General features: G+C 48.4%; 2 protein-coding genes across 2 annotated transcripts in view; one reads left to right on the top strand and one right to left on the bottom strand.

The window, feature by feature from the left end:
- The window catches only part of LOC135103748 (homeobox protein slou-like), a 115968-nt gene that overhangs the window by 18969 nt on the left and 81999 nt on the right, over positions 1-15000 (top strand). The gene's annotated exons all lie outside the window — the stretch shown is intronic.
- Positions 619-7796, bottom strand: LOC135103747 (NK1 transcription factor-related protein 1-like). The gene is made up of 2 exons (XM_064010440.1): positions 6467-7796; positions 619-1232 (listed from the first exon to the last, which is right to left on the bottom strand). Exons 1-2 carry the CDS (start codon positions 7236-7238, stop codon positions 754-756), a joined length of 1251 nt encoding a protein of 416 aa, XP_063866510.1. The 5' UTR covers positions 7239-7796; the 3' UTR covers positions 619-753.

The raw sequence follows: 15000 nt of genomic DNA, 5'->3' as shown, positions 1-15000 counted from the left end.
GTGTGTGTGTGTGTGCGTGCGCGCGTGCGTGCGTGTGCGAGGTGGCCAATAAGAGCACTGTGGATATCAAAGAGACATATATTAATCTTCTGTACACAGGAACGTGGAGAGAACGCGGGGCCTGGCTGGCCGCCTCACAGTCTGCCTTACCGCTACTTTGTACATGATTTACACCTTCATATGGATTTCTTTACAAGTATATATATAACTAATATATCTTCCTTGATAAATAATATGGAGACAAATAACTGTAATATGTATAAGGTTTGGTATCTATGTATAAAGCATAATTCAGATATGTGTCAATATAGACTTTGTCCCGCGCCACGGCAGTGCAAGGGGCGTCGAGCACGTGCCGCGGACACAGCCTCGAGAACACTGCGGCCCATGAAGACGAGGCCGACGCCCCTGGCGGTGGCGGGACGCGAGTCGGGGCGGGAGGGAGTGGTGGGGCTTGAGGGAGAGGGAAGGGAGATGGCGGGGAGATGGTGAGAGGACAGGAGTGTGTCTGGAAAGGATGTGAGGCAGGAGGTAGACAGGTGAAGAGGTAGAGAGGAACCTGGCGCCGTGATGACAGTGTGTGGTGTTGAGCAGAAAAACAATCATGTGAGTGAGATGTGAGACGAAATGAAGTAAATTGGAGAATCCATACTCACAGAGCATAAAATATCCTTCTCTTAAGAAACAGGAGTGTAGGCTGTTGGAAAATATATTTTATCAGCAAGCAACAGACTAAGAGGAAGAAGGCGGGTGTCAGCGGGCGAGGTGGTGGAGGTAGAGGGCGGCGAGAGGTGTGTGGGGAGGCAGAGGCCCTCTGAAGGACAAGGGGGCGGGACACAGGAGGGGCGGTGGAGGGTGGTGCAGGAGACTGCCGGGATAGGTGGAGATGGGCGGGCTGGGGGGCTGCGTGGGCTGGTTCACGTCGCACCCCGGGTTTTGCTTCTTCCACTTGGTGCGTCGGTTCTGGAACCAGATCTTGACCTGCGTCTCTGTCAGGTTGAGTGCCAGCGCCAGGTTGAGTCTCTCACACACGCTCAGGTACCGAGTTTGTTTGAACTTGTTCTCCAGCGACACCAGCTGCTCGTAGGTGAAGGCGGTGCGCGCCCGCCGGGGCTTGCCGCCGCCTGTTCCTCCTCCGGGGCCGCCGCCTCCCTTGCGGTGAATCCCTGACCGGCTGCCTTTGTTCTTGGAGCCGCCCTGGCCGTCGCCCTCGTCGCCAGAGTCGGAACACACTGCGGGGAAGACAAAGGTCACCACATGACACCACAGCAGCGTGGTGACTTAAGGCTGCTGTGGCGGGCGAGCCTGACTCCTACAGCCTGCGTGAGGCATTGACGCAACACAGCACTACTGAAGAGTACCACACACCACTCAGTTATTTTTATAAACACAAACCTGACAGCTGCCTGCACCTCGCACCTGGCCTGATACACACAACACACGAGCAATACACGAACTGCCTCAGTCACAGCGATGACGCAGCAAGATGTAAAAAAAAAAAAAAAAGACGTGAGCCTCGCCTCGCCACCGTCGCCTCGTCATTGGCGCGGGAGTCTGGCGCACCCATTACTGCCTTTTAATTTTATTTCTCTTAAGAATTGTTGTAAAATATCCTAAATGATTAAGTCCTCGCAAAGTTGCATTCGTTTTCGTGAAAAAAAGCTAGGCCAGTCCCAGCCAGGCGGCGCCGCGGGGCTCCCTCGCCAGCCGCGGAGAGGAGAGGCGTCGGAGGCACCAGTGCGTGGGGAGGGTGGGATGGGAGGGTGAGGTCGGTCGAGGAAGGAGCTTAAGACAATGAAGGGCCGCACCTGACGACCCACACAGACATAATCACCTCACGCGATTACCTGCAGGTGGCGGCGGCGGCACAGTGACTGCATCTGAACGGTCGCACCCTCCTGCCTCACAGCCCCAGCGGTAAAGCCCCTCAAACCCACGGGACCCCACGGGAATGGAATTATGTTTTCGAGAGGAGGTTAGATGAGCATCGCACACGTGTGACTGTCGCGCAGCACCTCACTGAGCGATGGAGCGATGCAGCGTGAATGAAGGAAGATTGATAACACGCATCGCCCGCTGCAACCTGGAAATATTTGCGTTGCGACATGAAGTAAAAACTCAAGTAGGTCGCAGCCTCAACGTGTTCCCACAATGGGCAGACGTCACTTGTACTGCCATCAGCTGGTCTGCCACGTGGCCTCGATAATGGAGGGAGTAGAGGTTGTGGTGGTAGTTTTAGTAAGGGCAGAGGTAGTTACAGTAAGTCCTAGCATGTTCTGTAAGTGTATGAACCCTGACCTGTTGGGTGGGTAGAAGAGTTTAACTAGGGAAGGTTTTGTAAGTGAATGAGTATGCGAGGAGGCCACACGTTCGTTAACTGTACCTATATGTTTAGATAAGAGATAAACAGAAATGAGTTCACAGAGGAGGGAAGTGGAGCGGGCTGAGTAGTCATGCAGTGAGCGCAGGTATTCACTGCAGGTATGATAGAAGGCTTCATGACAAGGTTGGGTAAGTTTATGAATGGGGATGATTTGTGATGCTGCGTAAATAGAAGTAAAAGCTGAGAGTTTTCATGAAATGGAAGTTTGAGTATATGTATGTGCTTGTGTATTACAACCACCACCACCACCACCACCACTACTGCTATTTATTCACATCTCTTGTATCAGTAAACAACCACCACAATTTTTCCTCCACATCACCACCACAGCCATCCTAGCATGACTATCTCTGTAGCATGACCACCACCACCACCAGCACCACCACCACCACCACCACTGGCATGTTACTATCCCCACATCACCATCCCACACCACCGCACCACCACACACCGCCACACCCGCGCGCCACTAACACGCCGCCTTTATGGTGAGCGGCTGGCAGGTGGGCTTGACAATTAACGCTCACGGCGAGTATTGCTAATAGTAAAGTTGAAATATGTGGCGAATTTGTGTCGGAATTATCCCGTGCTCTGCAACCTGCTCCTGTATGCAAATTGATATTGTTATGGGAGCAATAAACAGTCTCACATTCAGAGCCGTTCCCGTGACGTGCATTGCTGCCGCCCCGCCCGCTCCGACCAGCCCTCCCGCCGCCGCCGCCGCCGCCGCCGCCCACCCCGCCAGGAAGCATGGGGAACTCCTCCCGTGGGTGACTCCTGTATAAGTCTTCCCTGCACGAGTGATCTGAAGGTGTATAACATTTTAACTATAGTCTAGGTTTTATCGATCGTCTCAGTCTTGTGTAGTTGATAATTGATATTCTTTCGCTAAAGAAAGAAGGGAAGGCCACAATATTCCCTTCCCAACAAACTGAATGTATTTTTCAGCTATGCTCTTGGTTTTATCGGTCATGTCAGCTTTCGTATATTTGGTGATTAATATTCTTTCACTAAAAAAGCAAGAAAAATTACATATTCTCTCTCCGACAAGTTTCCCTGCCTGGCGTGACATCCCAGCGCATCCCTCGCCTGCATCGCCCATGCCCTGATGTGGCGGAGCTCCATGCAGGCAGCTACGCGAGGTGGGTCATCACGCCCACTTCCTGCCCTCCGCACCACGTCACCCGCCACACTCTGCTAACGAAATCACCTCCTAAAGCTGAAATGTCGCGGCCTCGGGTGTCTATAAGCCCGAGAAAGGCCTCGCGGGAGATGAGTTGCGTATCAGTTTCAGATACTCGCCCAAACTTTTCCCATCAGAGCAGTTTCTCCGAGGCCAGGAGAGCGAGGAGCCGCGCCGATATTACAAGCACCCGACTGTTGGCGACGTGCTTCCATCAAACTCCTCAGGGAAGCTCTTGTGTTCTGAAGGGAGGACTCGTGTTGGCTCAGCGCGAGGCACATTTAGGCGAGTTACGGCCGCCAAGTGCTCCCCCGCGGAGGTTGTGGCGCCGGGGAGAGTAACGAGAAGAGGAGAGGAGAGGTTGGGAGTGAGGGAGGGAGAGAGAGAGGGACAGGGACTTGAAATGAGGAGGGAACAGATGTTACGTTATGTGAGGAATGTAAGGAGAGCAGTGTGTGTGTGTGTGTGTGTGTGTGTGTGTGTGTGTGTGTGTCTGGTAAACGGTTAGTGAATGACGATTGGTCCAGACTAATTACGTAAACTGAAGACACAACAGGTGAGGCGAGGTGTCCTGCGGTCCACGAGGCAGGTGTTGGGCAAAGGAGTGGTGGGGAGGGAGGAGGGGTAAGAGGGGCAGCAAATGAGGGAGCAACACAGTGGGTGTTTGGTTGGGAGAGGGGCCGAGGGGAGGAGGGCAGGGAGAGGCGCACTACATAACGACGAGGCGCGGCAGCTGGGCTCTGTACCCTGGGGCGGGGCGGGACGGGGCGTGGAGGCCTGGCCAGGGGAGGGCGAGGGCGCTCAGGGCGGGGCGGGCAGAGTACCATGAAAAGCCAGCTAATATGAGAGCCGGTGTTAATTCAGCGCGCCACTCCGACTATAAAACACGCAACATTTATTTTATCATTCACGAATTTTGAAATACCATTTATCGTTGAGTAAGCGAAGAGTTACATTAATCGGTGCAGCAGCCGTGCTTTATTGGCGCCATAAAATTTTCGGTGACGCCTCAGTAATTTTGTCAATTAAACTGCAAGAGCAGCGGCCAGCGGCAGGCATCAGCGGCCCGGCGGGGACTCCGGCAGCTGGTAATTCATGAAGGCATATATCCCGGCACTAGAGACACCTGTGGGAGTGCCGGCCGCGGCCAGGGAGCCACCCTCCGACTAAAGCATCAAGCATCAGGTACTGAGGACCATGTTCTGAAACATTTCTGCGCCGCATCTCCACTATTTAAAAAAAAAAAAAAAAAACTAATTGAAGTTACACGGTTTTCAGGGATTTTTTACGGATCTAGTGACAGATTAACAAGTTTTTTACATTATTAAAAGGAGAAACAGTCTTGGAAAACCGGCTAATCATCTCTGTAGCCTTTGAGAATACGAGCAGTCGCGACTAGAGAGCAAAACGTTTCTGAATGCTGGCCTGAGAAGGACTGTGTGTGGTAAAGGAGAGCCAGTAGGGATCAGGCGTCCACGGGGCAGCTGAGGCTGACCTCAACACAAGGCAGCAGAGGTGAGACTCAAACACTTCTACTTTACTATTAATGATTTGTAGTCCATGTATGAAACTGTATCTTTTTTGTACCTGAACATGAATACACCTGTACAGGCTCTTGTAAGGCAATGACGTCACTGGTAGACTGGGGTGGGCGATTATTATTGTTAGTAGTAGTAGCAGCATTATTATTATTATTATTATTATTATTATTATTATTATTATTATTATTATTATTTATTATTATTTCTGTTATTGCTATTATCGTTACAATTGTTATTATTATTATTATTATTATCATTATTATTATTATTTTTATCAGTTATTATTTCTATCGTTATTGTCGTAATAATAATAATAATAATAATAATAATAATAATAACAATAATAATAATCATAATTATTATTATCATTTAAATTATCAAAACGATAATGATAATATCAATAATGATGGTGATAATAATAATGATGATAATAATAATAATAATAATAATAATAATAATAATAATAATTATTATTATTATTATTATTATTATTTATTTTCATTTATTTCATTTTCGTTTTCAGTATCGTACCTATTACTATTACCAATCTAATTATTTTCGATGCTGCTAAACTTTTATCTCACTCTCTGTCTCCCTCTAACCACATGTTCCGGTACCTCTTACAAATTATTATTGTCACTGCTTCCATTTTTCATTAGCGATCCCAGATACAATATCTCCCTGCCCGACATTGAAAATAAAACTGAAAATATTAATAACACAAAAAATAAATAAATAAAATAAAATAAAATAAATAAATAGTAAGGAAACTGCTTAACAGATAATATAGCTTTTATAGTAGTAGTAGTAGTAGTAGTAATATTAATAATAATAATAATACTGTTAATATTATCAGATACAGAACACTGGAATCCTTTGCGTGGGGCAATGGAGGTGCTGGGGGAGGGTCGCTTATCTTAGTAATCTCAGCAGGGTGATAAGGCCGTGGGAGTGCTGGGGAGGGGAGGATGGGGGGGAAATATGGGGGACTCAGATATTGGTGTTTGTTTGGGTCAGGTGGGGGGAGGTCTTGAAAAGTCTTTGATTTATGGCTACATTGATCTGTTTATTTACTTTCACCTTTGTATATATGGAATACGAATCAAGTGTGAAATTAAATGAAGAGATCACTGCTATTGTAACTCATTACTTGCTTTGTCAAGCGACCACGTGACTACACATTCCAGTATCTCTGGTACACTCCTCCGCCGTGACGTGCACGTGTATCAGCACACAAGGAAATAAAGAATTATGACTTGAAGTCCTTGTGGAGGCAACACAAAACTTGGATGATCATGAAAGACTTAATGCCTTTAGCGTGGCTCGTGCAGTGGCCGAGGCTGGCGTGTGGTGACTCACCTGAAATGTAGGCGTCGTCCTCGTCCTGGCGGTCTGAGGAGGAGTCGCCCATGTCGTCGTCAGGCGTCCTGCCGGTGAACTTGTGGGGGTCAAGGATGTCCAGCACGGAAAAGGGCGTGACGCGGTGGGGGGCGCCACCCTCGCCTTCCTCGGGGGCCTCGCCCGCGTGCTGCTCCACCGCCTCCTTGGTGGTTTTTCTCTCCTCGTGGTCTTCTCTTGCTGACTCGTCGTCTGTCGGTTGCGTCGCATCATGCGGGGCGGGGGCGTCCTGGGGTCCTCGCGTAAGGGGGGCGGGGTCCCGCGTGGGCCGGGGGGCGCCTGAGGGGGCGGGGGGCGGCGGCCTGAGTAATCCGCCGTGATTGTGGCCAAACAGCAGGTTGCTCTTTAGTCTCTCGTTCTGCACCGCCAAGTGCTGCGCCAGGTTGTTGGTGAGCAGCTGGTGGAGGTCAGCCTTACCTGGGAGGTCAAAGGTCGTGAGACATTTCATGGTGGATGGGATCTTGAGTACCGGCGGCGTGAGGCCCGAGGCGGCGGTGACGGCGGCAGTGGTGGTGGCGGGGGCCGCGGTGGAGGCGTCGGAGAAGCCGAGGCTCGTCTCCCCTGAAAGGTCGACGGGCGAGGGAGTCTCGTAGGAAGCAGAGTCCGGTAGGTCCGGCACGGCGGTGGTCTGGGCTTCCAGGGCGTCCTCGCCATCGAGGCGCGGCAGCTTCGGGCACCGGAGGTCGTCACACGAGGGGCGCTTGACCGTTCCGTCCTCCGTGCGATTTTTCATTGTCTTGTTGCCAGCGGAGGAGGGACGGCTCGACACAAAGTTTATGTTCACGCTAATATTCTCAGCGACATGGTGGGGCTGCGGTGAGCGACGGACAGCGGCGGGCACACCCCTCACGCGCTGGTGTTCACCACGAGCACTGCACCGACTCCTCTCCGATCAGTCAATGTAACGTCTGTGGCCAGTTTCTCCAGGCATCTTGACGTCTCCCTCGGAGTGCATCTTCACCCTCGCATCCTGTAAGCCGCCCCGCCATTGGTCCTCCCCAACCACTCAATTTAGCGACCGAACGTCCCATTGGAAGATGTTCCTTGGACGCGTTATAAACAAACCACAAGGGGCGGGGCGCCAAGGAAACGCGCTCCTGACTGGCGGCGGCTCGGCGAGAGGCGGGGCGCGCGACCACGGCGGGCGGAGTCTGGCGACATCATTAGGCGTGATAAACGCTGACAGAACCGCTCCCCTGAGACATCTCACAGCCAGCGACACAAATTGACCGCGCCAAGATAAAACTTGACGCTAACAGGGGAATTGGTCCAATATGGGGCCATAGTTAACAGTGGCAATTACTGGCGGGAATGGCTGCTTTGGGAAGGGCGGGACGCGGGCGGGACGGGAGGGGGAGGCTGAGGTGTCGCGCGAGGAGCGGGAGGAGGAGAAAAAGGGTTGGTGTGGAGTCTAGCCAAGCCTGTTTTTCTTTCAGGTTCATTTTGTTTTAGGGGTCACAAGGGGAATGAAAGATTAATTAGAGGAAAGTTATTTCCCTGGAAGGAGGAGGGTGGCTGGGCTAGGGCTGGGGTGCCCTGCGGAATTTGTCTTGAGTAAAGCAGTGAGCCTCGTGGGGAGGCGGGTAGTGGGGCGAGGGGGTTGGGCGGCAAAAGTTTGTAAGTTTTCATTGGTGGGTGTCTCGGCGCGGATTAGGCCCCTACGGAGGAGCTTTGTGAGGCCATGGCGGAGACGCGGCGCGGCTGAAGGTAATCCTGGCGGCGGCGGCGGAGGAGAAGGCCTGGGAGGAGGCGGTCAGACGCGAGGGAGAGGCCGACCAGGCAGCGAGGAGGCAGAAGGGCGCGGTGGGCAGGGTGAAGCAAGGGCGTCCATGCACCCAACCCACCACCGCTGCCTCTCCCTCGTGAAATACAACCACGTGACTCAACAACTGTCTCACATTATCCCTGGCAAACATCAACCAAATGAGAGTCAGGACAACACGCCGTGACTCAGCGGCTCAACCACTTCGGGCCGTGAACCTTCATCAACTCTTTACCAAACTCAGACATAAAGAACAGGATTGAGAACCACTTTGCGTCCTCCCGCTCATGCCACGCTCGGTCCACTCAGCGAAGGGAGGCGCTAGGGACGGGAGGAGGAGGTCGCGTTGTATAAAGGTTGCGATGGAGAGACGCTGAGTTTAGGTAGAGAGATAACAGAGATAGTGACCGTTGGCGTGCTAATACAAGCTCTTGATTACTGAATTTTGCTGTCTCGCCAACCACAGACTGTATTCATGTCTGTCTCTCTTCTTTCGTCTCTTCTTTTCTTCCTCCCTTTCCCTCGCATCCCTCTTTCTCGTTCCCTTCCCTTCCTTCCCTCTCAGTTTTGCCGTCTCGCTCCCATAGACTCCATTCACGACCTTCTCTTCTCTCTTCTCTTCCCTTCTGTCCTCATCTTTCCTCTCCTTTCCTTTCCTCTTTCTTTTCTCCTCCTCCTCTATCTCTATCTCCCTTTCTGTCTCATTTTAACTGTCGGCTTCATGGTCTGTATTTATGCTTGTGCTTCCTCTCCTATCCTCTCTCTTTTCTCTTCTCCTTTCTCTCTTCTCTGCCATTCTAAACTCTCCTCGTATCACAAAGAGGAACAAAGTTAATCATCTCGAAAAAAACAACATCGAATAATCAACGAAAAAAAAAAAATGAACGTAGTAATAAGAAACAAAACGCAGTCGTACGATGAAACACACACACACACACACACACACACACACACACACACACACACACACACACACACACACACACCATTTCCTTTTCATATTAAGCCCGGAACAAGTCTACATCTGTCCTTGTGTTCGTGTGTAATTCGCCCATATGGCCTGAGGGGAGGAGGAGGAGGAGGGAGGAGGAGGAGGAGGAGGAGGAGGAGAGGTTTAATAGTGTGTACAGCTAATGATACATAATGGTCAGTGATCCTTAATTCCAGAAGGGAAAAAATAGCACACATGTTTTCAGGAGGGACGAAAAAGGGGGGAAAAATTGAGAGATAGAAGAAGAAATGGAAGGAATGGGTGACGGGGGATGTGAAGGGCAGGAAGGGGTGACACTGATGGGAAGGAAAGAGAAGGAATGGGACACTGGAATAGAAAAGGAAGAACAGAAGGAATGAAGGACAGAGAAGGGAAAGGGAGGAGTGAGCGGCAAGGATGGGGTGAAGAGAACTGATAGACAGGAAGGAGGAAGGGAGGAATGGGAGACAAAGATGGAGAGGAAAGGAATTATAGACAGGGATGAGGAAAAGGAGTGGGAAACAAGAACAGGAAAGGAAAGGAAAGAAGAGAAGAATAAGGTAGAGAAGATGCGGAGGAAGAAAGGGAAAGAATGAAATAATTGAGGAAAAGTAAAAAGAACAACGACACTTGACCACAGAAGTAAGAATGAGGAGGATTAGGCAGGAATGTTAATATGGAAACAACAAGAAGGAAAACGTGGGTAGTGGATAGCAAGCAAGCGGAAACGAATGAAAACGGATAACAAAGACATGGTAGGAGAAAACAGGGACAAGGACAGAGGATAGGAAGAAGGTAGAATATGAAATAGGGAAATGAAGGAGGAGGAGGAGAAGGAGAGAAGAGGATAAGAGAAGGTGGAGAATATTGCATGGAGAGACGGTATGAAGAAAAGGGTAGAGAGAGAGAGAGAGAGAGAGAGAGAGAGAGGAGGAGGAGGAGGAGGAGGAGCAAGAGAAGCACCGGGCTGTCGTTAGAGTGATTCATGGTCTCCCAGGAACCTATTAGCACAATTCACCAGCAATTTGGTAGTGGAGAGCGAAAATTTAGGAGTGGAGAGATGGCCGATATGTTTTAGAGTTTAGCGGACGGTCTGCTCTCTCCCTCTCTCTGTGTCTCCCTACCACTCCCTCTCTCTTTCTCTCTGGCTTAGTTCACTTGGGGGGGTTGGGGGTTGGGGGGGGTTGGAGGTTCGGAGGGAGGTAAGGAGGAGATGTAATGATGATAATGATGAAATATGGTGTAGATGTTTGTTTTTTTGTTTTGTTTTTTATTCTTTTTGGTTCATAAGGTTGTTTTAAGTACGACCGTGGACACACACGTACACACGCACAGGCACTCACACGCTCTCTCTCTCTCTCTCTCTCTCTCTCTCTCTCTCTCTCTCTGTTACACACACACACACACACACACACACACACACACCACACACACACACACACACAACGAGAAAACGAATAAAATAATACACACTAGGAGGTACACGTAAATGTATTGTTCAGAGAGAGAGAGAGAGAGAGAGAGAGAGAGAGAGAGAGAGAGAGAGAGAGAGAGAGAGAGAGAGAGAGAGGGACTGGCTGCATAACAAAATACTCGTTGCACGCACAAGTAAATTATAAAAAATGCATCAATCACTCATAGGTTAAAAAAAAGTGAAAATACAATAAATCTACAGTTACCTTTTACATTTCTCTCTCTCTCTCTCTCTCTCTCTCTCTCTCTCTCTCTCTCTCTCTCTCTCTCTCTCTCTCTCTCTCTCTAACATAGTGGAAGTGTACTAAACTTGTGAAATTACTGAAGAAGAAGAAGAAGAAGAAGAAGAAGGACATAAAAGGAAGAAGAAAAAAAAAAGAAACAAGAAAAAAGACGAAAAGACGAGAGAAACAAACAGGAAAAGAAAGCGAAGAGAAGGAATACAATTTGAAATACAGAAAGAGATACAGAACGTACGGAAAGAAGATACAACAACAACAACAACAATAACAACAACAACAACAACAACAACAACAAACAGCAAAATGAAAACGAAAACGAAGATGAAGAAGAAGAGAAGGAAGAGGAGGAGAACCAAATCTCTCAAGGGGAAGGGGATAGAGTGATCACGGCCACCACTCCCTCACCCGCAACTAACAACCTTTAACAACGTATTCAGCGACTAACAGGCTAACAACCACGGCCAGTAATTGGGTGGTAGTGGGCAGTTAGCTGGTGCGAGGCGTAATGATGATGAATTGTGACGTGAGGAAGAGGGGCGGAGGGAGGGACGCTCTGGAAGGGGTGAGGATTGGGGGTGAAGGAGGGGTGTTAAAGGGAGCTGGTGGGGTGATGGGGTGAGGGGATAAAGGTTCTAGGGAGATGAGAGGGAAAGGGGAGAGAGGGAGTGATATTTGGAGGGGAAATGTGTGTGTGTGTGTGTGTGTGTGTGTGAGGGAATATTTTGGAGAGAGAGAGAGAGAGAGAGAGAGAGAGAGAGAGAGAGAGAGAGAGAGAGAGAGAGAGAGGTGCAAATAATAAAGGAGAGAAAGGAGTGACCGAACAAAGAATGGGCGAAGAAGAAAAAGAAAGGAAGAAGAAAAAAAATGAAAAGTACAAACAGAATAAGAAAAAGAAGCAGAAATAGTAGTTGTAGTAGTAGGAGGAGAAGGAGGAAGAAGAAGAAACGAAGAGATAGCACAGACAGACAGAAATACAAAAAGGGAGAGAACGAAAGAGAAGAAAATGTAAAGAATTAAAGAACAAGCAGAGGAAAAAGAAAAAAAAATAAACTGAAAAACGTAACAGGAAAAAGAAATGAAAGATATACAGTAAAAAAAGAGGACGAAGGAAAAAAAAATAAGATAAAAAGGGAGGAGGAGGAGAAAGGAAGCATAAATAAAAGAATATCGAAGGGGAAGAGGACATAGAAGAATAAAATAAGAGGAAAGAATTGAAAGAGAAGAAAATAAAGCCCCCAAAAAAGGAAAATAATGATGATGATGCAGAAGAATAACGAAGAGAAAAAAAAATTGAAAGATAAGAAACTAAAAACAAAAATAAAGGGAAAAATGATGGTGATAAGGAAGAAAAAAATCATTGTAGGTAATAAAGAAAAGGAAATTAATCAAGAAATAAGACATAAAAGAGAAAGGGTAAAGAAAACGGATAAGATACCTAAGCAGGAATTAACTGACCGAGAATGAAAAAAAGCAAAGCAGTTAGAATAAAGAAAGAAAAGAAAACGATAACTAAAAAAAATGAACAAAAACTAAGAACAATAAAAAAGTAAAGGCGGGAAAGAAAATTTAAGAGAAATAAAAAAGTCCTGAAAATGAGAAAATTGCTTAGATAAAAAAAAAAGAATAGGATATTGTTGTAAATAAAAATAATTAGAGGAAGATTAAAAAAAAAAGTACATTAAAATTGCAGATGAATAGTTATCAATGATGAAAATAATAATAACAACAAAAACAACAACAACAACAACAACAACAACAATAATGAACAAGAAGAAATAAAAAAGATGAAGAGGAGAAGGGAAAGCGTCTTACAATTACAAAGAAAAGCCTGAAACAAATGAAGAGCAAGAGGAGGAGGAGGAGGAGGAGGAAGCATGATGAAGAAGGGGAGAAGTAATGGACACAAGTGAATGCAAGTAATTATGCGGCGACAAGAAGAGAGGGAGAGAAGGAGAGAAGCGAGAGAACGAGGAGAGAAAACCGCGAAGAAGGGAAAGACGGGAGTGGGAAGAGGAGGAAGAAGAGAAGGAAGAGGAGTAATGCGAGTAATATAGAGAAAAGGAAGGAAATGCAAAGTGGTAATAATCTTGTAGGGGAGAGAAGGAAGAGACTGGTATATACACACACACACACACACACACACACACACACACACACACACACACACACACACACACACACAGAGGGGCTTATTACAAATGTGCGACTGAGGAAGAGACAACACAAGCCGACCGAGACAAACAACGTAGGAGAAAGACAAACACACACAAACACGCCCTTCATCACCCCTTCCCTCCCCCTTCTCCATTCCCTCTCCCCTCCCCTCCCAGCCTCGCCTCGTCACCTGCCACGCACGTCATAATATCACAAACTTTTTTTTTTTTTCGTCACTAACGTTTTCTTTCACGCTCTCATTTTCTTTCTGCCGCGATCGCGTATAAACACCGCGACTTGACTGACTGCCTGGCGCGCATCGTTTAATTATGTGCTTGGCGGGAGAGGCGGCAGCGGGAGCAGCGGCGGCGGCGGCGGAGGGGGATGAGGAGGAGAGGAAGGAGAGGGGGTGGGCGTCGGGTTCCTTAATAAATCATCCCGTTCGCCGCGGTAATTCCGAGAGCAAAGGTTGGCTCTCCTTCACATCCCGCTGCACACGCCGCCGCGCCGCCCTAATGTTTAACGCGGCACCGCTGTTGTGCGCCGCCTCGCCAGTTAATTATGTTCCTTTCAGCGCTCACGGCCCGGCCAACAAGGCTACAGCGACCCCGCCTCAGCCCACGGTTCCCCGCTCCCACCCTACTTCTCCACCGCCCCTCTCCTGACCCTGCTCCCTCTCTACCTCTCCACCTCTCCACCCTCCCGCCTCGGCAGCCTCGCTCTTTCTCTTATTCTGATTAATTAGAATTCACCTGCTTCGGGGAGATGGCGCCGCCAAGCATCCCGCGTGTTTTTATTTCCTTTTTATTACCTGTTGATGGACGGATGAACGCACAGACAGGCACAGTGATAGGTTGATGTGACGCAGCGCATGCCTGGCGGAGTGTGACCAGCGACAGTAAAGGAAGCAGAGGAACAGAAAACATTGCTGCCGCCGCTTGCACTTTGTCATAAAGCGATGCGGGTGGTGGCCAGGAAGACTACATGGACTAAGATGACCGGGGTTTATGTTGTGGTCATATTAGCAAGACCTTGTGGTTAATGTCTAAATAGCAAGACACTGTGTTTAATGTCTGATTAGGGTGATCCATCGCAATGCCTCTGAGGTGAAGTCAGATATTACTGCAGCAGCTGTCGACTCACGCCACCACGACCTCAGTGATGTAATTTTTTTCTTTTTGAATTGTGTTTATCCTTCCCTCTAATTACTGAGGCGCCTAACAGGTGAAACATCTTTTGCTCCAGGCATCTTTCGGCCTAAAGTAAAAATGACCGAAATTATTACAGCCTAATAATGCCAAACTCGTATGTGATTATGTATCTTCTAATAAGTCACTCTGTTTCTGGTCATCAGTCATCTCTCAGTCTCTCAATCAGTCTCTGCATCCTTCCTGGCATCCCTGAAGGAGTGGGATGCTTCGTGGAGTATATTTTTTGTCAAAAATAGTTGCGTCATTCTTCAAACTCGAGAGTCCAGCGTAAGATAAATTTCTTAGAAAAGCAAACTTTCCAACCTTGAAGAGAGAAAAGAAGATAAAGACGAGCAAAACACTGACTCGTGACGGACATGAAGTGTTTGTGCAGCGCGGGAGTATTTAGAAGGGGAGGAATTGTTCCAAAGGTTGCTTCAGTGACACACAGGAAATATTTTCATTCTATACCCAAAAGGAGGCAGTGCGCATCCATTTTTTTGTCCCACCGCTGAAGGGGATGCTGGATGCGAGGCGTCCACGCTTAAAGGGATTTGTTGCCCAAATCCAAAATGCAGCCTGGTTCACGCCTGTCCAGGGCGACTGGCGCCGAGGACGTCAGTGTTGTGTGCAACATTTGTTAGGCTGCGTTCACTCTAACTCAAGAAGCGAGGCACGCCGAGGTGGCGAGAGAGTGGCTGCTG

This window comes from Scylla paramamosain, chromosome 9 (assembly GCF_035594125.1).
Source record: "Scylla paramamosain isolate STU-SP2022 chromosome 9, ASM3559412v1, whole genome shotgun sequence".
Taxonomy (NCBI): domain Eukaryota; kingdom Metazoa; phylum Arthropoda; class Malacostraca; order Decapoda; family Portunidae; genus Scylla; species Scylla paramamosain.
This window is presented reverse-complemented; position numbering and strand designations above follow the sequence as displayed.

Coding starts and splice junctions, on each gene's coding strand:
- LOC135103747 (XM_064010440.1), bottom strand. CDS start 7,238: ATGAAAAATCGCACGGAGGACGGAACGGTCAAGCGCCCCTCGTGTGAC. Junction 1,233..6,466: donor GGACGACGCCTACATTTCAG/GTGAGTCACCAC, acceptor TCTTCCCCGCAG/TGTGTTCCGACTCTGGCGAC.